Here is a 24277-nt window from a genome sequence, read left to right on the forward strand (position 1 = left end):
CGTCGTCATTGCGCAGAACAGTTTGAACCAAAAAGCGGAGTGACCTTCCTCCGCTCTCAGTCTGAGAGGGGCAGCACCAAAGCGAGAAGCCGGTCACAGCTCCGACAGCCGCCCCTGCTACAGCTTTAGCAATGAACAACAATTTAGTCGGAGATGAAGTTGGGTAAGATTTGTTTATTAAAGTCTTTTCTTGCCTTCTGCATGAGCTGTAAATAAGTTAGCCGAGCTGTTGTTAAACTGGTGTTTGACAGCTAACATTAGCATGGAGCTAAGCTAGCTGGAACTTGGCGGAATCGTTAGCCCGACGAAAGACGGCAAAAAAGTGAAAATAATCACTAAAGTATTCGTGTTGTTGGCGTTGTGACTTGAAGCGGAATGCAAGGCGTTTAATTAGAGTAAACGAGTCTTGGTTGTCAATGAGAAATAAGAAAATATAGACACTTATTCGTGTGTTGTTTCCAATTAGCTCGCAGCAGTTGTGCTAGTTTTTCGCTAGCGCTTGCCAGCGTAGTGAAAGTCTCCATCCTGACTTCGCCGCAACTAGGACATTTAGCGGGCACTGCTGGAGGATGGAGCATCGTCGTCTGTGTCGTCGGATTTACAGATTTGACAGAAACGTTTCAATTATCATTGACATTCCTTCAAACGAGATTATAATCCAGGATGAAATAACTCCACTTTGACGGTAAAGTGAGTCAGTGAAGTCCTACTAGAGGAGACGCATTCACCGGTTCCCACAAAATGCGTCGCCGTCGTCCCCTTCTCATCATTAAGTCGGGATGATGGTTCCCGCTGTAGATCTTTCATTTCCACTCAAAATGTTATTTTACGGGGGTTGTTGGTTCTTTCTAATGAAATGTTGATTTAATTTGTTTGGATGTTTGCATGAAGCGTTAAAGTGACGTCCTCCACTAGCGCACCTTATAGGATCATTCTGTGTCTAAATAATCCACATTGTTACATGCACATGTGTGTTTTTGGCTGCACAAAAACATGGTGTTTCAGTGTTCGGCTCAGTGTTTGGATTTCTGAAAGACACTTTCATTGGATTTCATCTTGATTAGGGCTGCACGATATATGAGGAAAACTTGGGATATGAGTGATCAATATTGCAATAACGATATAATTTGCGGTACATAAACAAATAGCAAAACGACCAAAAACGTCATTCCCATTTCATTGCAACAGTTTAAAATTTATACTCCAAATGACCCTCGTTGCGGTAGGATGCAAACATCAAACATAAAAGGGCTCATCTGATTGGTCAACAACGTGAAAGGGTCCATCCGATTGGTCAAATGCTTAAATGGATTTATTTGATTCGTTAAATGCTTCAAGCTGCCATAAGATTGTTTTAGCACATTTAAGGTAAACATTTATTGCGATTTTTGCTGACTTTTGCGATATTCATATTGCACAGCTTGATATCGCGATAACTATAAATTTGCGGTATATTGTGCAGGCCTAATCTTGATTGAGTACTTCTGTTCAGATTTGATAAACCGTTATGACACCGTCGTGTTCTTGTTATAGGAAACTTTTTGTGGGTGGATTGGACTGGAGCACAACACAAGGTATAGCACATGATTCGCTCTCTTATTTTGTGCACGTTTTATTATACATTTTGCCAACTTGAAGAATAATGGTCAGAACATCTGAGCAGATTTAAATTGCATTAATTGACGAATAAGACTTGTGATTGATGGCGTAAAGCAGTATAATATTTTACTGTAGTGCTGAATTGTTTTAGCAGTAAAGTATGTGGTAAATACCAGTATTTAAAAATAAGTACTATCATTTATAAAAAAAAGAAATGACTAGTAAAGATGAAACCCAAGTTTCAAACTGCAAAGTTTCAGAAAAACTAATTTACTTTTCCCTTGAATGGAACAATAAGGTCATTTTGTTTCCATTGTTGACCTGTTGTGATGCTTATGAATAACCTATATTGTTAGATTAATTTTCACATCATTTTTTTAAAGTTGTTTATTTCTTTAACGCTCTGTCATTTAAACATTTGCTTAATATTCTTACATTTTTCTCTGAAAAGTCCTTTTCTAGCTCCTGGTTGGTTTTGTCAAATTGCCATTGTATAACTTTTGCACAAGTACTTGTTTGCTGTCTTGAAGCACAGTTTTGTGTAACTGGCTGCTTGTTGCTGCGCTGGTGCCCCAGGGTTTTTCAGCAAAAAGATACCCAATTACAGTAACTCTTGCCAGAGTGACTCTTCATTTGTTCAAACTTGCTCGCCTTGGCCGAGTTGCCTTTTGTGGGTGTGTGCGGACTGCACACTAGCTGGTAGTATGCTTGGTGCTATGCAACATGACAATGGGTCAATGTTGTTTTGCACTTGAGAAGGTTCTGTATATGGCCTTCAGTAATTTCACATTTTTATTATTTTGAACTTGTACAGTCATCTGCAGTCATATATAGTCAAGGTCTCTGGCTGGTTTGAAGTGATTTTTCTTGTGTTTATGTTTTCTTCTCTTTGTTTTGGTTGTAGTTTTATAGCACAATCTAAATACAAATTAAAGAAACAGTTTGCATAGTTAAACTCTCTTATAACTTATTCACAATGTTATTCAGTTGCTCTGTACCTGTCTGTGGTCTGCATGTAGCTCCATTGTCATGTCTGTCTTTCTTTTCTTAGAGACACTGAGAAACTATTTTTCACAGTATGGGGAAGTTGTAGATTGTGTCATCATGAAGGACAAAACCACAAATCAGTCGAGAGGCTTTGGGTTTGTTAAGTTTAAAGACCCCAATTGCGTACGGACCGTGTTGGAGACAAAGCCACATAATCTTGATGGAAGAAATGTGAGTATTTTGCTGCAAAAAGACGAGATAGCAAATCAGTTTGCAAAATCTGCTGGTGTTCAGTGTGTCCATTGTTTAAAAAAACACCTCAATTTTTCTGCTCATTGTCAGTGAGCGAAGCTGAACGTTGTTTAAGGCACAGAAGAGCTTCTTCTTTTTGGAGGGGGTCTTCTCCCATGAAATGTAAAAGTAATGCATTTTACTCTGAACAGTCAGGAACTCAGCAAGATTCATTCAGTCACAGCTAAATGAGGTGCATTATAAACGAGTATGCTATATTTTACAGTTCTTCAATCAAATCTGTGGTATAATCAAGTTTCTGTTAAAATATTCTAAATGATTTTACAGTGTTTATCAATTTAAAGAGAGGGGCACGGTTTTATTGGCCTCTTTTTGTAAATTATCAGCAGTGTACACTTAAAGGTGATTTTCTGAGAGCAAACCAATAACTGTAATGGCTTTGGTGAAGAACATTTGAAGGTGCCTTTATTTGAGGATAATGTAAAACGTTTTCTCTCCCTCTGCTGTCAGATTGACCCGAAGCCATGCACTCCCAGAGGAATGCAACCTGAAAAATCTCGAACCAAGGAGGGCTGGGTAAGGGGAATCTGACTTCTATTGGCAATGCTAACTTACATTTTCTAATGGCTCCCATTGATGGTCGCTCCTTTTTTTTTTTTTCCTCCTTGAGGTTGGACTCTAGTTTTTTAAATAAGCCACATTGAGGTTAGTTAGTTAGTTGCCTTTTTTACTATGAATTCTAAATTAAAATAATTTTTAATGTTTATAAGGAATAAAAGCTACAGTAATGTTGAAAACTTTTGCAATTTATGGATAAATTCTTGATATTTCCTTTGATCCTTATTGGTGAATAAGCAGCTGGAACGGGAAGAGCAGCTCTCTGCCACAGCCTGCTTTTGTCGGGAAATGATACGTAATAAAGTTACATTTCCCTCATGTCTTCAGCTTATGTCTCCAAGATAGATGTGGAAATATAAAACTTCTTCTCCCCCTGTTTTTTTTTTAATTAAATGTAAAACTAGTTCTGCTGCCTGTCTCCAGAAAAGTGTTGAAACAGTGATCGCCTTCAGCTCTATCAGGGTTTTTGAGGTGGTAACTTGTGCGATGCATTTAATTCTTTTCAGCTGTGAGTGTTGTGTGAGGCAGACATCTGATCCAACGTGGGTCATTTCGGATTGATCAACAATGCTGTGAATTATCTGACAATCTTTGATAGTAATTTTGCCCTTTTTGAAGAAAGCCTCTATATCCTCGTTCCTTTCCGTCAATAAAACAGTTGTACAAGTTCTCATTACGCTCCAAGCAGACTGTTAGATGCTTATAAATGAAGCCCCTTTTCCTGCAACTGGCGCTCTTTTTATTGGCTTTTAGTCAATGACCTAATGTTTTACTTAGCAAACAGAAGATTTAATTGTTCCAACCACTGCTGTAAGCAGCCTTTCACATTTTCAGCTGAGCGGTGGTGAAATGCTCAGTGGAAGATGCCATGTTCTCTGCGCTGTTGAGACTACTGTTTCTATTGACATGTCATGTTAAGAATTAAACCCCAGGGCAAAAGGACAGCCTCATTTTTTCCCCCCTGCTCTGTCTGAATATATGATGGCTAACTGCCCCTCTCCCACTGTGATCTTTTCACAAAAACACAAATCAATATGCTTACTGTTGTGTTTTTTTTTCCCCCCCAGAAGGGCAGCAAAGCTGATAGCAATAAATCAAAGAAGATATTTGTAGGTGGAATCCCTCATAACTGCGGCGAGCCTGAACTCAGGGACTATTTCAATCGGTTCGGAGTGGTGAGTATTGTGGTGTAAATAATGTCCATTCATATCGCCATTGTGGCTGCTGGATGCATGGGAGGCTGAACAGAATCAATGCAAATTTACACAAGACGCTATCATTGAGATTTAATAGAGCCAACTGTCCAAATTGCTATGTAATGGTGGACTGATGAGAAATTCCCCTTCTTTGGTTTTCTAACTGGAGCCACGGTTTCTTTTTGTCTCATTCAAGGTCACAGAGGTGGTAATGATCTATGATGCGGAGAAGCAGAGGCCTCGAGGTAAAAGATGATCCCGTTTTCTCTTCTCTCTCACCATTTAGCATTACTTTAAATCTCATGACAAACTATTCTGGCCCATGGAGAAAAGAATAAACATTTTGCACTTAACTTAAACAACCATAATTACATTTTTAATTGTGCAAGAAAAGAATGAAATAGCAGCTTGGAAATAATATTTTTAGAACAATTTCAAATGTAAAACATTTAGTGTAAAATTTTATAGATCCAAGAAAATAAAAAAAAATCATTTTACAAATGCAATGCTATACAAATGTAAAATTAAAATCAATTATTTAAAATAGAATTTTTTTTTTTAATTATATTTTCTTTGATTCTGTAAATTTTAGCTAGAAGTGCACTTTGTAGTCTTCCTGTGCTGCACCACACGAGTCTTTAAATAAAGAAGAAAATCCTCTTCTATGTTGTTTTGGTTAAGGCTGACAGTGGCAGCCATTCAGTCAAGGGAAAAATCTAAAAAAAAAAAGTTATTCATAAGAGCAGACCTAACAGCGCAGCTCTCCTGGGTTTTAGGAGCTCTGCATCGCAATTTATTATTGCAGATAAAAAGGCACATAGGGAGCCTTAAACGCTGCCGCTAGTTCACTAATGTATTGAAAGATAGAATCACATGCTAGTCTGGCTCTGAGTGGTAGTTAAGTGCCCATGGGTAGATTTTAGAAAGCTTCTACTATGGCTTAATTATTCCTCTTCACCATTTCTACCATGAAGAGTTCCATTCTTTCTATTCTATCATAAATGACAAATTGTGCAGTTCTTGTTTACTTTAAGCTGTTTTATGATTTCCACAGCAAATCCAGTTAGTGAATGTGTTTTTAAAAACCTTTTTATTTTTTTGGATTTATTTCCCTGAAACCACAGATACAGGACTTTTATGTGTAATGCAAGAAATTGACTTTTGTTTTTGTTAGTCTAGATAATTGACCTAAAAAATATCAATTAAAAAAAAAAAAATTCTTGACAAAATAGCTCATTAACCAACATTCGTAACATTTGTAGTTCTCTTCTGCGTACCTTTTTTTTTATTTTTTAAAGAAAAATATTCCAAAAAGCAACAAATCTACATGTAGTTAGATATTTTGAACAAAAATAATAGAAACAATTGAAAAAAAACTATTATTTAGCTAATATTTTACCACTGCTTCTCAAACAAATCTCCAAGAAATGCTTAGTAAAATCTCATAAATAATTATAAAGTGTTTTAGGTCGCCACCAAAAACCATTAACTGATAAGGAAACAGGCTGCAGCAAAATAGGTGTTCCAAAAAAATCCAGTACTTAATCACACTGTGCAGCTGGCAGATTGAGAACAGTTGGAGTATCTTAAGAGGAGTTTTTTTCTCTCTCTCTCTCTGAGAGGCTGACCGTCACCACAAATGCAGCAAGTGAACTTTACCAAACAAATCATCCCAAATATTTTGACACCTTGAGTTTCATCAGCGAAACCGCATGTTTTTATGCGTCAACGTGTTTTACTGAAAATTAGACTCAACAATGTTTTTGTCACTTTCTGGTTAACAACAGATGGATGTTGCAGCAGCTACTGACTCACAACATACACCACTTCCTGTCCTTCAGTCCCCCTTTCTTCTCTTTTGGGAGAAAACCCAGAATAGTTTGTCATAGAAATTGTACGTGATGCATATCAGTAACAATCATTTCATAATCTTCTGCTAGCATTAACAGATTCTGTTACTAAATCTATAATATGTTGGAATAAGTTTTCTTTACCTTGATTTAGATGTAACTAAAACATACATCTTAAATGGAATAGTATGTTGTTTTTTTTGTATGTAGAAAGTTAAGTATTTTTGTAAGTAAGCCCTTTCTATTTTTCTTTCTTCTGTCCCCCTTCTCCTTGTGAATGGTTTGAATGTGATTAACAGTGTCTTTAAGATTTGTCTTTTCTCCTTTAGGTTACTGTGCATTGATGGTAGCACAAAGGTACAGGCCTAATGCAAAAGCATTGTGATAGGTTTTGCCCTTTCTACATGAGGTGTACTTGAGGTGCATTGAACAGATCGCGTTCTAACTAGGGCTTTTTCGCTTGTTCATTTGAGAAGACATGAAATAATTAAACAATTTTATATTTAAATAATGATTAAAAAGGAGCTAAAGAGCTAGGATAACAATTATATTTAATGAAAACAATAGTCCTAATTATGCTAAGTTAATAGTTTCAACAATCCCAGAATCCCAGAAATTTAGTTTGAATAAATGAGTTGAATATGAAAGTCGAAGATTTTCTTTTTTAACCTAAAACTAATATGAAAGTGCATTTATTCTCTGGATTATGCATATCTAATTTATTCAAAGGTAATTATCATCAGCGCTGTCATTGGACAGTTCTTTCAGCCTTATGCTGTAAATGTGCCAGATAAAACCAAGTTTAAAAAGCTCATCTTTTGAATAACTAGTACCCTAAACTTCTGCTAGACTTGAACCAATATGCCAGTCTATTTAATGCTGCCAAATTGCTTTTAATTTTAGATTTCAGATGGGTCATTGACAGATGGTATTAATAGCAGTAGAGCATGAGTTGTGGGATTGGGTTGGCATGGCACTATAGGTCTCCAGTTGTCTCATAGGGTTTTTAATTGGATTCATTTTAGGCCCCCGAGTGGAGATGTTGACTCAACCTACTTCTTCCAAAGTCAAAGGAAAACCAGATTGAAAGTAGATCATGCTAACATGCTAAAGCATTCAACTGGCCATAAAAAGTTAAAGGTCTGTTTGATGCACTTGAATAGGTTCACCCCATTGGAATTCTTGAGCAAAATGAGTAAGATTTCTGTTTGACAAGCTCTAAGGCCTATATCCTTGTGTTATCGCCATGAAGAATATTTCAATTGTTCATTTCAGGCTTATCCTGGCTGACTCAAAATGAAAATATTGAATTTGGGAAAGCTTGGAGAAAGCTTTAGGCATTCTAAAGTTTGTGTTTTTCCATACTTTTGTGATGCATTAACAATGGCTGCTGCGAGTGTGTGCTCCACAGCAGTACACCAAGGGACAGATCAAGGTGGGGTTTGGATGAAACTGCATGAAGCAACAAAACGGTGATACCGCTTCAGTCAAGATCAACCTGATTTGACCGCTTAGTCCAAATTGTTTTTTTTTGTCTGACAATAAAACCAAGTTTATATTGAACAGGTTTTTCTACAAATGTTGATCCAGTATTTCTCTGCATTGTAAAGAGGAAAGTTTCCTTGAATCTCCCAGGCTTTAGTCTCAGATTTGTGTTGTTTTGCGAGTCTGCGACATCATCTGAACCCCAGGAGCCTCTTGCTCAGTCTTGATGGATCCTCACTCTGCTGAAGCCCGATACTGTTCTTCATCTTGTGTTGTCACAACCCCCTGCTACCTTGATTCACTCTTGGTCGTTGGCTAGGTTTTGGATTTATTACTTTCGAGGCCGAACAATCAGTGGACCAGGCTGTCAACATGCATTTTCACGACATCATGGGCAAAAAAGTGTGTAGTTGTAGTTTTATTTTACCCTTAAGATCAAACAGAGGCTTGGGCGATGGAGGGCATGTATATTATAATGCTGTTATTCCCCTAAGCACCTTCAAATGTTGCTTTCAATTAGTTTGGACTTGCACAAATTCAGCCTCAGCAGAATGTCAAATTTCCTTATCTTAATTCTTCTATGCACTCACCACTCCTTTACATTTTAGATTTCTGAAATAAACTCTTGTTTTACTTGTTGATTCACTTTTCGCCCAAGGCTTTGTTTAAACCAACCACTCCTTTAGGTTGTAACAAGTGCTTAAGAGTTTAATTTTTAAAATTTATACATGTTCTAAAAAATAAAGTAAAACTGTAAAAACATTGAAAGAAATTAAAAAATATATTTTAACCATATAAGTTTATTTCTGAGCATAGATCACCTAAAGGATTGGTCTAATAAGTGTTGTCTGTCTTCCTTTATTTTGGTGTGTGTGATCTCTTTTTTCCGTTTTGTTTGCGGGTCACTTACATGTCAACACGATCTTCTTTTTCGTTTTAAAAAGCTCAACAGTGACCTAAAATAAAGAATCTCCATACTGTGTCTGTCAGCGCTCCAACTACCAAAGGAAAAAGTGGATCACAGTGATATTTGCTTGTTGCTTCTCAGTGTTTGTTTAACTGGGAGACTTCACCAGATGGGTGATATTTACCGTATAATCAGACTTTGTCTGTCGCATCCATACAAAAACAATTCAGTTATGGCAGCTGATGTTGCCTTTCTTGAAGGGCAGTTTGACATTTTGAACAGTGAGATGGTTTTGTATATTTCTACACCAGCGTACCCAAGTCTGTGAACACACTTTTCCCCATGAAATGATTTTATATTCGTCCATGTTTGTGTTAAAGAGTGTTTTATGGACATATGAGTGACTTTAGGCACAAAGATCCCCATACATTTTAAAATGTCTGTCAAAATGGGATGGACCAAAGGTAATGCATTTTTTTTTATGTGATGAGGATATCAAACTTTTTGACTTTTTTGATTATAAACAAAGCCTCAATTGGAGTATGTCTTTACCTTTTAATCATCAAAATACCTCAGAAAAAAATTATTGTTATTTTTATTGAATTATCTCTCCCAGAGATGCAATGAATTACTTTACTTTGCTGTAAGCGTTCCAGCCCAACTTGGAGCGTGCTCCCCTTGACTTTGCCCTCCTTTTCAGCAGGAATCAAGGCTTGACTTAATCCATTGTTCTTGACTTGACATTACCTTACGCTGGGACTTCAGGGAGGCTGAGAGATATGAGTTACAAAATTAGAAATTGGAGCACATCAAACTGTGGAGCAAATCCCAGTTCTGTTGTTGGGTCCATGCAGCAGTCATGGTATCCATCACCACCAGCTGCGATGCCCATGGGGGGAAAAAAGCACGGGTAGCTGCCGGTGGCAGCAAGGCCACTGCTGGAAACATGTGCATGTAATTAGGCCGACAGAGAAGGAGTGGATGCTGGGGAAGGTGTTAGCACCTTGGAGCAGGGAGGAATATGTGATTCGTTTTTCTCCTGCAAGGTGACCCCAATAACTCAACCCCTTCAGTCTATTTCTGGTTGGCTCCCCTTGGTCTCAGCCTGTTTCTGTGCTCTGGTTAAACTGCTGGTAGCCTTGCCTACTTAATGACAAAAGTTTTGTTGGTAGATAAACAAATGTGCGCTTGCCTCGTGGTTCTGTAGTAACAGAAAACAAATGGAAGCCAAATTTAATTGAAGGATCCATTGTGCAATTTTAGTATTTGACATCTGCAAATTATCCAATTTTCACCAAAACTTTTCATCCAGTGATCCTGACGGACAGGCGAGGCTGGTTTCCTCCAGCTGTCATCTCATAGATGAGTCTCAAAGGAGCCTTTTGAACAAATTTTTTTACCCAAAGTTTGACACAGTATGAAGATTCGGTTTATGAGCCCAAAAGGCTGTTCATTTATTTTATATCTGCATGCGTTCTTACTATTTTGTTAGAAGTCAGATACAAATTTCTGTCTACATTCACGCCTTTTTGAATAAAAGAAGTAATTACCCAAAAAAAAAAAAATTCCAAATAGAAAAAGTAATGCTTTTATAATTATTAGCTGGAAGAAAAGGTAAGTTGACATCCTACAATAGATGTATTTATTAATTAATCTATGTTTCTCAGGTACATTGTGAGTTGGCATTGTAATTTGCAGACTTTTTTCTCAAACTTTCTCCATAAACCCCTGGGGGTTGTGGCTGTCGTTTTGGCCTTGAATTGCTTTCTTAACAGCAAGTACCTGAAACGCATAGCTTCACAGCTTACGAGTCTACTCTGTAACATTAACATACACAAATATACATTAAGGAAAAACTATTGATACAGTTAAAAGGAAAACATTTTTTAAGAGCCCAAAAATGTTGAGACCAAGTCTCAGTGTTAGGTCAGGCTTTGTGTAGATGAGGGACTTCATTGGCCCTCTACCGGTGTTGCCAAATGTGCCCTCCTTGTCCTTTGTCCAGGTGGAAGTAAAGAAGGCTGAGCCTCGTGACAGCAAAGCTCCTGGTCAGCTGGGTCCTGGCCAGTGGGCGCCCAGGGCCATCTTGAGTGCAGCCAATGGTTGGACAGCACAGCCAGCCCAAGGTTGGCAACAGGCCTACGGGCCACAGGGTGAGTGGGAACAAGTCCCAGAACAGAGCCAGAAAGCATTGGAACCATGTAAAAAACAAAAAACAAGCCTTCAGCTAAAAATAGTTGCATGCAATTTACTGTCCTTCCAGTCAGTTTGACCTTCAGACTTCTTTCTAATGTATTTCTCTTCTCTCTTTAAAGGAGTTTGGGTCTCTGCTACAGGACAGCCCATAGGTAGGTGTAGTCCTCAAGTCTGCTCCAGAAAATTTCTTGTATGTTGTGTAACTGTGAGATTCCTGATGGTGACTTTAGCCATTTGATCGTTTGCTTATCTTTAAAACGCTTGTGTGACAGAAATGGCGTTGCTCTCTGTGGAGCCAATAGACTGATGACAGAACATGTTATCACTGATTCCTATTTGCTGAAGTTGCTGATAGTTTGCTGCTGCTTGAGACAGATGGTAGCCTTGAATGGATTCTGGCCTCCCTTTGCTATTGGTCGGATCACCAACCGCAGCTCAACCTGAAGCTCTCACTGCAGTGTTGAAGCTAGTTCAGATAGTGTTCTGCAGCTTCTATAGAATCAGTAGCATCTTTTAGATAACTATTTATTTAGAAAACCATTTATATGATTGTTACATTTGTATAATTGCTTGTGCATGATTTTAGGTTATTTTTCATTTAAATATTAGAAAAAGGTTTGTTGTCCTTTGTATGAAACAAATGAATTATTTTCTGTTTTGAGCCAGCTGGCTATGGGCCCCCACTGTCAGCGGGCCGGGGAACCCCCACGCAGCCCCCGTCACCGTTCAACGCATTCCTGGTCACGACCCCAGCGGGCAGTTTTGCTGCACCTCAGGGCTACCCTCAGCAGGGCTACACCACAGCACCTCAGTTTGGTCAGTTCACACGCTCACTAGGAAGAAAGTCATTCTATGCTGAAAACTGAGCTTAAAACAAAGAACAGTAGTTTGAAGAAGGAATAGTGAAATAATTTTAAAAATGTTTATTCTAAATCGTAGAAAAATGAAATGTTTTTGCTATTAGGGAGGCAGACGTTTTAGCAGCTCTTTCTGTGTAAAGGGAGGAACCTTCTTCATATCAGAGATGGACAGCAAGGACTGCAGGCAGTTGAAAATGTTTGAAAATGTGCTGAAGGAACCAACAGGCATTGTCCTCTCCAAAGAATCGGTCCTGTTTCTGTTTTAATTACTTAAATAAAGTTTGGCTTAAAAATCTGAACATAAACACAGTAAAGAAACAAAATTAATAAAAGGGATCCATTTTTTATTTTAGAAGCCAATGGTTAGTAAATATGAGTCCATTTTGTCCAAATGGTTTAAAATGGGGGGAAAAAGGTAGAGATGATTTCCTTAATTGTTTGATTTAATAATAGGCCATATGTGACAACAGGGGTGCAAGTTATGTTTTTCCCCACAGTTTGAGGTTTTGTTGACATAAAGTGATAAGAAGACGTGAGAAAAATATATAGCAATGACGACTTTATCCTGACAGGTTACACTTTTGCAACACCTCAAGCTGACCAGTACGTTCCACAAGTTCCTCCTCCCCCCACCACTCCAGGAACAGCAACTTTGGGCTTTGCCCCTGCCACAACACCAACTCAGGACTTGAGCAAAGCTCCCACCGGGCAGCATGATTTTCCCTATAGCCAGTATGGTAAGACAATCATTGTTTATAAAAGCACACGCTGCTAGTTTTCTGTCCCGTTTGTGTGTTTTCTCTTTCTTTTAGTTACCACCTGTCTCCCACCAGTCTTCCTGGATATTTTATCAGTCATCTACGATTGCTTTCTTGAGTTCTTGCACAAGCTGCAGTTTGCTCTTGGTGCCACTAGGCTTGAACCACTTCACACACACACACCTGTACACACACACACCCACACCCACACACACACACACACACACACAGAGGTTTCTTGTAAAGATGAAGATGCTGCTGAAGTCTTCAGCAGTCAGTCATCTATTATTCTAGCTGGGCAATGGATTGCGTTCAAACAACTGGCTGCATTTCTTTACATTTTGAATTAGATCATCCTGCCTTGCAATGTTTATTTATTTTATTTCTTCTTTTTTTATTTGCTTTTTTACATTTTATTTTAAAAGTGGGTGGGGTCTGATCTGACTCACTGTGCTCGTCATCTGAGTGGATCTTCATTCTTCTGTTTTATGAATACCCTTGTACATGTCTGCTCCTCTTTCTCTGTGTGGCCATATCAAAATGTTTTCCACTCTAGACATGTTTGACTTCCCATGTAACACTGAACAAAAAATGAAAACAATAACCTCATGGACATTGAGATCAGTTTATTGCATAGAAGCTTTTCATGACAACAAAGTCTGACATTTTTGGAGATCTAGAAAGTACTACAGTTTCAGAAGTAATTTTCATCATGACATAACTTTAGACTAGTGGTTTTTTCCACTGGTTTCCTTAGTCTTGAATAATAATAATTATTGTTTATTCTAACTGGATTCTGTAAGTGATTGTCCTGCATTCACTGGATTTAAAGTGAGATTAAGGCTGAAAAAAGGCTTCATGTTGTTTTGTGCTAAAGCTGTAGCTTTTTTTGAATACTTTATAGGGTGACTTTTTATCTTTTCATATTTTTAAAGGCCAAAAACCATAAATCCCTCTTCTTAGGTTAACCACAATGGTGCTAAGGAAGTTCGGAAATTTCTGCAAATCTGGAAGTAAAAAGCAAGTAAAGCTAGCTGGGTTTTGGCACATTTGGCTTTAAACTTTCTTCTGTCAGCATCTAAAATGGGCTTTTGATTTCTATAGATCACATGTCCTATTTCTTGTGCCAGTCATCCATCCAGCTTTTTGCATCTAAGTGTTTGATGTCCGTTTTAGTGTGATTAGCATAAAACAGTTTGATTAAATGATGATGCTGTGGATGTAGCTATAAACAAGGGTAGTGACGTTTGGCGTGTAAAATGTGCCAATAAATGGAGTTAAATGAAGTATGTATGTTTGGTTTTTGTAAAGTCATTTATAATCCAATTGTTTATTACTGCAGGTCCCTGCAGTCAGGCAAGTGATGGAAAGGTTGTTAAAGTTAATCTACATGCAAAGTCTGTGTGTTTTTCTTTAAACAAGCAAAATCTGTAGTTAAAGTGAAGACATGAAGGGGCTTAAGATGGGTAAGAAGTTGTAGTCCCTTTTGTTGAGAGATTTTAGAGCAGACACTTCTCAGCTCATCTAATTAATATGATTTTCTTTTTCTGGAGTGGAGTTAAAAATACCTTTAGTGCTTCGCACTGAAGACTTTAGTGTGAGAGCAACTTTTGCAGGGATGATAATTTATTAACTGAGCTAAGTTTATGCATGGGATTGATCAAAACAATATATTTAATATTATATATATATAACATATTTATTTATATATATATAATTTTTTTTCACTGTGTGTGTGTTTATGTATACGCAGGCATGCATTGTAGTTTTTGTCAAATTCCCTGAGACCAGGCTGGCATAAATTATTAGATTTAAAAACATAAACAAATAACAACAAGCAAAAAAAACCTTTCTCATACAGTCAAATAGCTCCCATTCACACCTACTTTTGACTTCCAGCAGAATCCGAAAAAAAGTATCTGCAGACCCGAGTATAAATGTCCAGCTCTGCTAGCTCAGTAAGCGGGGGGTAACTATATAAGTAGTTGGCCAGCAGTATCTGGGTTCAGTCAACCTGGTCTCCTCATCTCCCTGATAGGCTTGGGTAACTACCCTCAGGATCCCTCTTCCTACGGACCAACGCGTCCATCTCACAGTTATGTTCAGGATGAGCAGGGAGGATATAGTGCAGGTAGGTGACAGCATTGTCTTCTGCAACCACAAAAGAAACATTTGTTTGGTTCTAGAGTTGTAATAGATCTGCAACCACTCTCTTTCTTTTGCTGTGTGTTAAGTATTTTGCATGTACATTATGCATGTACATACAAACTACTGTTTTCTTGGATAGTAGAACCAACCTTTCACTCCCATCACTGCTAAGTGGATTGGATGGAAAATTTTATGGAAATTTGTCAAGTAAAGCTCAAAGCCTGTCGACTTCCTTAGCGGCTCTGGATTTACTATACCAAGACTAATGTGCCCTCCTTTTTTGTTGTTCTCTGTCTGCATTGCTTTGCTGATTTGTAAAAGGATGATCTAATTGTCAGAATTTTTTTCATGGCTCAGTTGTCTCTATGCATCAGCAGTCCATTCACCCATTGTTTCTTTTTTTTTCTCCTCTCATACAGTCTCTACAATGTAGCTCAAGGGGGAGAAATGAAATGGATTTAAAGGTCATAAATACCATGAAGTTTCAGTATAATCTGGATTTTTCCACTTTGGGGGTTCAAAATGTTTTAGGAGTGTTTTTATTGCAAAATGTTGATATACTTGTGTGTTGATTCAGTGCTGAAAAGAACTGACAGAACTTTCATCTGGCCAGTGAGTTAACAATTTGTGTTTTCAATGTAACGTAGGCTTGGATTTTTCTACATTTACATGATTTTTTTTTTCTCCCTGAAAGTCCCGGTGTTTCCCCTCAGATATTTGCAGGAAGATTGAGGTTAGTGCTTTCTGTGCTGATCATTCAAGACAATTTAAACGTTTTCTTTATTGATGCTGCCAAAACATCTCTACTTTAAAAAAAATGCAACATTTGAAATGAAAAGGCTCATTGAAGGATTACAGAATTTGTACTTTAGAGAAAAATCCCAAAACCCTTTTAATATTGCATTTGAGAATCTATTCTTTTAGCCATTTTTAAATAATCTTGATTGTGTCAAAAAACTTTTAAGAAAAATTAAAGATTAGGGGGGAAAGCACAACTATCAAACAAGGTAAATGAAAACAAAATCTCTGTAAAACAATAAGGTTCCATTCCAAGCAAACTTAGCAGTATCGCACTCTACAAAGAAAAAACAGCATTTAACTGTTGCTTAAATTGATGGTCTTCTAGGATGATGACATTGAGCTTGTGGGAAAATTACTATGGGAGGGAAAAGGGTGGATTTTGTTTTCCTCAATAAAATCTGGAAGCTTTGCATAAACCATCCTAGCCATGACCTTTTGTAGTGAGGCCCATCTGTGAAAGTCCCTTCATGGCAAATCTAACCTTCCTGGCTTTTCACTGTTTGTCATTTACCTCAGGATATGGTCAGGACCTGACGGCCTTCGCCCACAGCTTTGCAGACCCCAGCCAGCCGGCCGCCTCGTACGTGGCCCAGACAGCACAGCCCGGCGCCGCCCCCCAACCTACTGCAAACGCGTTCGGCAGGGGGCAGAACCACAACGTACAGGGCTTCCATCCGTATCGACGCTGACTACCACTCCAGGGTTGAACCGTTGTGTAAAGTTAAAGGAAAAAAAAAAAAGTCAGGGAAACTTGTGTTTTTGCTTAAAAAACAAAACTGGAATTCAGAATTGTTCTGAGTGTTCGTTCGATGCACACAAAAAACTGAAGAAAGCAGAGATTCCAGTGAAGAGGTTTGCAGAAATCCTTTTTATTTTCTCTGCATAACTTAAAGAATCATTCAGCAGAAGGAAGCTTTTTATCCCTCACTCCTAACCCATGTTTTATAGTAGAATATAACTACTTGGCAATAATTTATTGTCTGGTCAAACACTAGCACAGAGACTATATGTAAAGAGACTTGCATTTGAATATGTATATTTATGATGGACACAAATGAAAACAGGGTTTCAAGTTTCCTCAGCTTTAAATTCTAGGGAAAGAAAAGTTTTTATTTTTCATTTGGTGAGTTTTGTTTACTTTCTGAGCCTTTAAAGTTTGTTTAAAAAATTGAGATTATAAATATATATATTATTCACAAACTGTGCAATTTTTTAAAAGGAGAATTTTGTACTTTAAATGTACATTTTGCTTGTTTTTTTATTTAAAAATGTAGACTTCCCTCAGGTGGCTGTTATGGGTGCAATTTTTTGCACTAATGCAAAAAAAGAAAAGGACAAATTATTTCAAAATAAATGTTTTAAGAATACACTGAATGTCTGTGACCTTGTTTTTGATTGTATTTGTCTTTGTCACTGCAATAAGGCGTTCGTTTAGACTGGTGAAAGCCACTTTAGTGATGGTAGGGACTCGGAAAACCAAATTTAGCAATTGTGTCTGATAAAACTGAAAATGGTTTTCATCAAACTGATCTGCCAAGAGCTTAGTGTGTCGTACTTTGACGTGGACTTTTGTTCAATTTTGAAATAAAACATTTGACTGAAAGTGATTAAAAAACATTAACAAAGTACATGCTTTACATTATCTGCAATGCTTCTTAATATCCAGTATTAGTACATAATTATTCCCAAAAAATTTTCTTTTAATTTTTTCTTTTTGTATGATTTTAAGCAAGTTGTTTTGTTTTTGTGGGAATTCGATTCAATTTGGGACCTCACAAGATGCGTAATTCTCGTTTTTAGTAGATTTTTAAAAGTAGAAAATTTAGGGACAGTTATGATTAAAAAAAATTCACATATATGCTTCGACGAAAATGTATAAACATTCATTTTTAATTTTACATTATAAATCAAAAACATGAAACCAATTGGTATTGAGTCAAATAGGCAAAGGTAAGGCATTTGAAACAATGTGACGTTACAAATTTAAAATAAAAAAGGCATAGAAGGATATTCGAGCCCGACTCGTATTACGTGTGTTCATTTAAATTAAATGTTCCATTGATGTTGAATAGAATACCGGTATATTTAATTGTTTTGGTAGGATGTTGCCACGTGATACGGAAATCGGCAAGCCGCTTCCGCGTTGCTAAAACGTTAGCATACTGCAGCTTCTAGGAAACTACTTAACTTTTACTTTTTTTCCCTTTCCCCGTTTTGGAGTCATTTAATCGTTTTCCGAGAACGGGTAGAAGCTGCGGTGAGGAATACACGTTTGTGGTCTCTGTGCAGAAAACGTAAGGAAAAACTGAATAATGTCTCCGTTTACCTGTCATGATGATGATGATGATGAGGGTCTAAGCTAGGCAGCCAGTTTCTGTCCACCCGGGGTCTGTCTGGCTTCTTTAAATCAGTTTTTTAAAATTCTGACAGTTTCTTAAGACGGGAACACTTTGCTAACTGTTGTTCCCGTTTGTCTAACGGAGGTTAGTGTGTCAGCAACACGGCGGTAGCGAAACTAACGGGTTCTTCTCCGTACTTCACTTGCACAGATTCCATGATAGTGTCCTGAATCACTCATGTGTCATTTACAGGCGTTTAGAAAACAAACCAATGGGTTTTCCTGATCTTTTTTTAAACATTATTTAAAGGGTCATGATTGACGATTTAAAGAAAAATCCGTGGTCAAACAGACCGATGTCAGATATGCACAACTTGAACCTCTGGAAGTGGAAGCAGCATGTTATTGATTTATGATGTGACACCTGGAACCAAGATCGCAGAAAATGAAAATCTGAATGTTTGTGTAAAATGCAATAGAATGTTCTTACATTGCAATCTTCTATAAACTCAATCTCCTCAATATAATAGGACTATATGGAATTGGACATTTGATCTCATACATAGGTGGGTCTTAACATTTGCTTTTCAGTGCATCATCAGGTATTTTCTGCTACATATGGTCGTCGTTTCATATCAGGCCTCCTGCCTTTACATTTATCCATTGTAATTGAAAATCAACGTGATCTATTGTCTCAATATTGAGCTTTGCTCCTTCGTTCAGAGTCAGGTATTCCGGTCCTCTAGATCTTCCAGCATGTCTGTTTTCCAGCTCTCCCTGCACTTCTCGCTGTTGTTTACCTGGATCAGGTGTTTTTAGTCAATCAATCACTTAAGTCGGCTAATCTACACCAAGGATGGCGGGGAGAGCGAGAAAACTGTCAGGCTGGAAGATGTTGAGGTCCAGGGTTGGGCATCCCTGTAGCATATGAAAAGTGTATGATCAGATATGTATTTGTAATCTTTTGGATATTAATAAACAGCAGATATCCAAAACCATCTACAGACATTTTCTGCACCATGTTCCTACAAAACTAGTTCCGCTCCAAAACAACTTGAAATTTTTTTTAGTCTCCCCACTGTTTTACAGTGTCACAGTGAAACACTTTTGAATAGTTTCACCTGAATGGAAAATAAGAAAATACTCTGGCTTTATTGTGTGTGTGTATTTCTTTTAAATTATTATTATTATAGCACTTAAGACATAATACTGGCTTGTCCTCAGAAACTCATCTAGCAGAAAAAGTCTTGAAGGATGTTTGTAGCTCCTGGAGAAAGTGGTGTCATCATCAGTGTTTGTTTCAATTTACAAAAGATTGATTCAACAATACAAATTCTATTCATTAATTATTATTACTTTTTAGCAGCATTAGGACTTGTTTGCTTTTGAAGACATGATAGATTTGATTCTAGCTGCTAAATGTGACTGTGGTTTATCTGTAGAGTGTCTTTCAGTGTCTCCAAAGACACTTTTTCAAAATTAAATTAAATGTATTACATGTGAACGGACCTGCAGACTTTCGCATCAATATGTTGATCACAATATGTTGATATGTTGTTCACCTGTTCAAAGAACAAATAGGTCAGTTTTCTAACACCGTAACTCCCTCATGCATGAATTTATTACTAATGATACTAAAAGTAATTCTTCTTTTTTTTCCTCTTTCAAGGTGATGCATATTTTCTGCAGCAGTCGTGGATTAAATGCTACGTTTCAAATTAGTGACGTACAGCGTGAGGGGGTTAAGAGTTACAAACACCAAATCTGTGCTCGTATGATAAAAGAATCTAGAATGAAAGACAAATATCTTTTCTATCTTTTATATTACACTCATAAGTTCAGTATCATTTTGTATTTTTCCAAAATGAAAACAAGTCATTTCCAGTTTTATATATTTCTTGAGCTGCTGCCTATAGGTAGTTGTAGGCACATTTATTTTCAAGATGTAATTTGGACATTTTAATTGTCTTTTTCAAACTGAAGCGAAATTGAGGATTTTAATTTAGGTTTAAATGTTAAAAAACAGTCAAAAGATATCAAAGACAACATCTAAACTACTCAACCATTCAGTAATACCTTGTTTTGATTTTCTGAACACTAACTTGTCTAAAATGCACTTTATTTAAACCCTGAGCTCCAAAACAGTCATATGGGTGAAATGTGTTGTTGCTGTGTAAAATTTGCCACAGTTACAACATCTGCCTTAAAGTGTCAGACTTTGGCAGTTGACGCGCACATGGTGGGACTAGATTAGAAACACAACAATCTGTTAAAGAAACAGCTCTGACAGAAATAGCAAAACACCTTCGTTCTTTCAGGCTGTGATTGGTCAGGTTTTGGATTTTTTTGAATGAGTGATATTCTCCTATCCTGTGTTTCCTCTTTGCTCAAATGTTTTCATTTCTTGTGCTTTTATGTTGGTGTTTTACAGGCTGACTGACTCAAGTTTGTTAAACGGTTAATGCACAGGATAAAGAGGCTAAAAACTGAGAATATAACCGAAGACGGCCAACAAAGGTAAAGCAACATCTTTTAAAAACTGTTCCAACTGTGTTTGTTTCCTTATTTTATCTGTATGTGAGCTTACGGTTGCTGCAGTCCTCGGTGTCTGATGTGATCTGATCTTTCAGCAGCGTCAAAGAGGCACTGGCAGGGATGACTGGGATGCTCGACCTCTCTGACAGCACGGAGGTGGTGGAGATGGAGGACGTGTACCCCACGCAGTTCCAGGTGGAGAAGCACACATGGGACGACCTTCGGAAGATCATCCACAAGAGCCGGAAAAACCACAGCTTTTTCACCAACAAGGCGCCGCACGACTTTCACTTCATCCAGAAAGAGGACACCAGTTCACACTCCCACCGCATCTACTACCTTGGTAAAGAAAGAAAAGTTGATATCTGGTGAAAATGCACAAAAAATAGGAAGAAATGTTCCTTTAAGAAAGATGTTTTTAACATTGACGTGCAGATTCAGGTGATTTTGGAGGAAGTGCACTTATTTTATTTATCCGCATATAGTACCGACAATCCAAAATTATATTGTATTTTCAAATTGAATCTAGTCAAAAATATGACATGGCTGGTTTTGTTGCTGTTCTGTCTCTGGCAGAAAATTATAGACTGCAAGAGACAATAGCAGGACAATATTTGTACCCAAGTTGCCAGACTGGGTGCAGACTCTAAACCGGGGGTCTGCAACTTGTGGCTCGGCAATTTAATTAATTAGTGGGTTTGTAGTTCTGGTTCATTTGTTTTGGTTGTGTTATTTATCTTTAGATTGTCAGATAACTGAGCAGAATGATGCTTAAAGGTTTAATCTGCTGTCAAAGTGGTTTATTGTTAGAGTAAGATACATATTCTTATCTTCTGCTGTTGTTCAAAGAAAAAGTTCTAAAAGTACACTATTACACTTACATGTAGAGATTTAAAAATTGGATTCGCCCATGTTGTCATGTTTACATTCAATGGTAAAAGGAGAAAAAAGATGAAGAATGATAGAAAGTGCCATAACTGTCTTGCATTTTTATTTCAAGTAAATGTGCTGCAGCAGGAAGATCTAATTTGACACTAATTTGTATTTTATTTTGACAGGAACTTCTATGTGTTCCTGTCAAAATAAACCCTTTTTCCATAGAGAAAAGAAAGTATTCTTTTAAATCAATTAAGATAATTTGGGGTTTTGGTCAGGAAGAAACTGGCCCAGGTGATTCCATTAGTGTTGAAGGTTGCAGACCCCTGCTCTAAACATTTAGCCTCAGTGTTGATGCAGTGGTTAATCTTCAGATGTTATGGTGTGATAAATAACAGAGTGCTGAGACCACCTTCACGGTTTCATGAGAGCTCAAAAAACAAAATTGCAGTCATACTGGTTTGCAGAAATCCTCGTTTTAATTGCTTGTTACCTGGATCAGGTGTGTTTTGCCAACAAGTAGCTGCAAAGACGGGGAAATCTGAAAAACAAACAGGATATCGACCTTTAAGGGTTGAAGTTTGACATTGAGTTAACGTGAGATCAGATCTTTGACAGAATTCCTTGAATTTACCATCAATCTACCATCAACCAAAAAATAAGGTCAATACAATAATGAAATAAAAAAAACATTTTTTATGGTATGAACCCCAATCTAGAATGACTTCTAATGAATTTTGCTCAGAATGAAAAGAGTAGAATACAAAAAAAGAGAAGATGGTCAGGTTTCACAGATCACCAAAAGCTTACCAGAGTGGCAGGCTGATGTTATTCTAAAGGCAGCTTTCATGAATATTCCATTTTCAAAATGATTGTTAGGTCTGATTAGCTTCGCTTTCTAAATCCTGACTCTGGCGTGTTTTCAGGAATGTCTTACCCCTGCAAGGAAAACGCATTACTGTACTCCGACATTCCCAGGAAAATTCGCAAAGATGCCGTGCTGCTGCTGTCGTGGAGACCGATGCTGGATCATTTTCAGGTAAGAACTGTTTGACTTTTTAAGCACAGGAATCTTTTCTAAACAGTCTTTTTTTTATAAAACAATTTTTACCTTTGTTCTTCTGTCAAAGAATACAGCTGATGGCGTGTTTAAAAACTACAGATTATGTCTTCTTATTCCAGTAAAAGAGTTTCCTTTTTTTTCACACAGAAAATGTCTCTTTAGGCTTTTTATAGTGATGTTTTCCTACTTGATTATTTTTTACTATCCCTGATTTAACTCTGACCAGCCAAGCATTGTGACTATTCCTTGCCCTCTCATCCTCCTTGACCTCAGGCCAGTCCTCACCACGGGGCTTTCTCCCGGGAGGAGGAACTGCTCAGAGAGAGGAAGCGTTTGGGGGTGTCTGGCATCACCTCCTATGACTATCACCAACCGAGTGGCCTTTTCCTGTTCCAGGCCAACAGCAGCCTGTACTACTGTCAGGACGGTGGAAACAACGGTTTAATTGTAAGTGAAGTCACAGTGCAACCAAATAACAGAGAACGGCTTCTGTAAAGTTACTAGAAGTCACTGACATGTCTGCAGCATCCCTTTAAGAAAACATGGTAACCACGCTTTTTAAATGCAGACGGCACGTTTTTGTTTCGTTTGAGATTAATCTGAATTGTTCATTTAATATATTTTTTAGAATTCCATTAGAAATGAGACAAAAGGACTTATGTGAATGCTTCAGCAGTCTTGATATACATCTGCTGTGCTTTTTCATCAGACCTCTCCGGCGAATCCTCTTGAGATTAAAAGTCAGAGTTCAGGAACACGTATGGACCCTAAAATCTGCCCCGGGGACCCCACGTTCATTGGTTTCATCAACAACAACGACATTTGGGTGACAAATATAGAAACAGGAGAGGAGAAAAGACTGACCTTCTGTCATAAAGGTCGGGCTTTACTTTTTTTGTTAATTCCCCTTTTTTGATTTCTTTTGTTATAGTAGTGTTTTTGATGAGATGCTGTCATTGTAGGTGCAGAGAACCCAAAAGATGATCCCAGATCTGCTGGTGTTGCCACTTTTGTTACTCAGGAAGAGTTTGATCGCTTTACTGGATACTGGTGGTCTCCTGTTGCTCATGAGGGTGAATAACTACATTTGATTACACTTCCTCACAGCTGTTATAACAGCACTGCTAGTTGTTTAAAGACAATGTCTTCTTTACATTTTTGTGTGTTTTTAGTATACAGTGGTTCCTAGCTATAACGTGGTTAACCTTTCGTGGGCAGAATTCCCCCCCTACCCTCCAACTACTACAAAACTATGATGTGGGAATATCTAGTGCTCTGGATCTTATAAGAAATTTGGACACCATACTCACGACTTTTTTTATTTTTATTTTTTCAATGCAAATTTGAGGATTTTTCAAAGTCAAAACCTAATAAATATGAATGTTTTACAAAGAATGAATCTGCTGTGTTTTGAATATAAACGCTTGTATGGTTTATAAAATGTAAATTCCATTTTTATTCACATGAAAAATCATTCAAATGCAATGCATTGTGGTCTATATTCGCCAATCTACTGAGCATCAGTGCCCACTGGTTTTTCGCAGAGACTTCTGGGAAATTTCCAGGGCACTGAATTTTGGAATTGTTGATTCGGAAAGCTCTACAGAAGGGCAAATGTCCTATATAGTGCTCTAAGTAGTGAACAGTGAAGGAATTCGGACAAAATTTTCTTTTTTGTGTGCACATTTTTGTGCATGCTTTTCTTTTTTGTTTTTTTTACAGCGCATTGTGTTCTTCATCCTGATTGGCCGTAGACCAATCAACTTCTTTCATGTTGTATTTTCTACAGTACGGAATGTATTCAGCTT

The 24277-nt window shown here is 37.5% G+C and overlaps 2 protein-coding genes and 1 long non-coding RNA gene across 6 annotated transcripts in view; 2 read left to right on the forward strand and 1 right to left on the reverse strand.

Moving 5' to 3' along the window:
• dazap1 (DAZ associated protein 1) lies at positions 1 to 17026 on the forward strand. Of its 3 annotated transcripts, none has more exons than XM_020702386.2 (13): positions 1 to 163; positions 1534 to 1574; positions 2651 to 2817; positions 3349 to 3414; positions 4524 to 4631; positions 4849 to 4897; positions 8307 to 8389; positions 10900 to 11047; positions 11210 to 11242; positions 11757 to 11906; positions 12523 to 12687; positions 14747 to 14839; positions 16174 to 17026. In XM_020702386.2, the coding sequence occupies exons 1-13, from the start codon at positions 132 to 134 to the stop codon at positions 16344 to 16346; spliced, it is 1308 nt and encodes a 435-aa protein (XP_020558045.1). In that variant the 5' UTR covers positions 1 to 131; the 3' UTR covers positions 16347 to 17026. The 3 variants fall into 3 exon arrangements, with proteins under 3 accessions (XP_020558045.1, XP_020558046.1, XP_004067962.1); XM_020702387.2 differs by having other exon boundaries at positions 4527 to 4631; XM_004067914.4 differs by lacking the exon at positions 14747 to 14839 and having other exon boundaries at positions 3 to 163.
• LOC110014939 lies at positions 14555 to 18803 on the reverse strand. Its single transcript, XR_002289967.2, has 3 exons — positions 17984 to 18803; positions 16169 to 16352; positions 14555 to 14859 (listed from the first exon to the last, which is right to left on the reverse strand). It is a non-coding gene; the product is annotated as an uncharacterized LOC110014939 (long non-coding RNA).
• Positions 17727 to 24277, forward strand: part of LOC101166542 (dipeptidyl peptidase 9) — a 14196-nt gene continuing 7645 nt past the window's right edge. Inside the window, exons 1-7 of one of the 2 annotated variants that reach the window (XM_023954243.1) lie at positions 17727 to 17951; positions 20427 to 20512; positions 20629 to 20873; positions 22333 to 22445; positions 22743 to 22916; positions 23179 to 23347; positions 23432 to 23542. In XM_023954243.1, the coding sequence (XP_023810011.1) occupies positions 20457 to 20512; positions 20629 to 20873; positions 22333 to 22445; positions 22743 to 22916; positions 23179 to 23347; positions 23432 to 23542 (868 nt within the window). In that variant the 5' untranslated portion in view covers positions 17727 to 17951; positions 20427 to 20456. Of the gene's footprint in view, positions 17952 to 20426; positions 20513 to 20625; positions 20874 to 22332; positions 22446 to 22742; positions 22917 to 23178; positions 23348 to 23431; positions 23543 to 24277 lie in introns of both variants that reach the window. The other variant, XM_023954242.1, reaches the window with a different exon arrangement.

The sequence above is a fragment of the Oryzias latipes genome, chromosome 4 (genome assembly GCF_002234675.1).
Source record: "Oryzias latipes chromosome 4, ASM223467v1".
NCBI lineage: Eukaryota > Metazoa > Chordata > Actinopteri > Beloniformes > Adrianichthyidae > Oryzias > Oryzias latipes.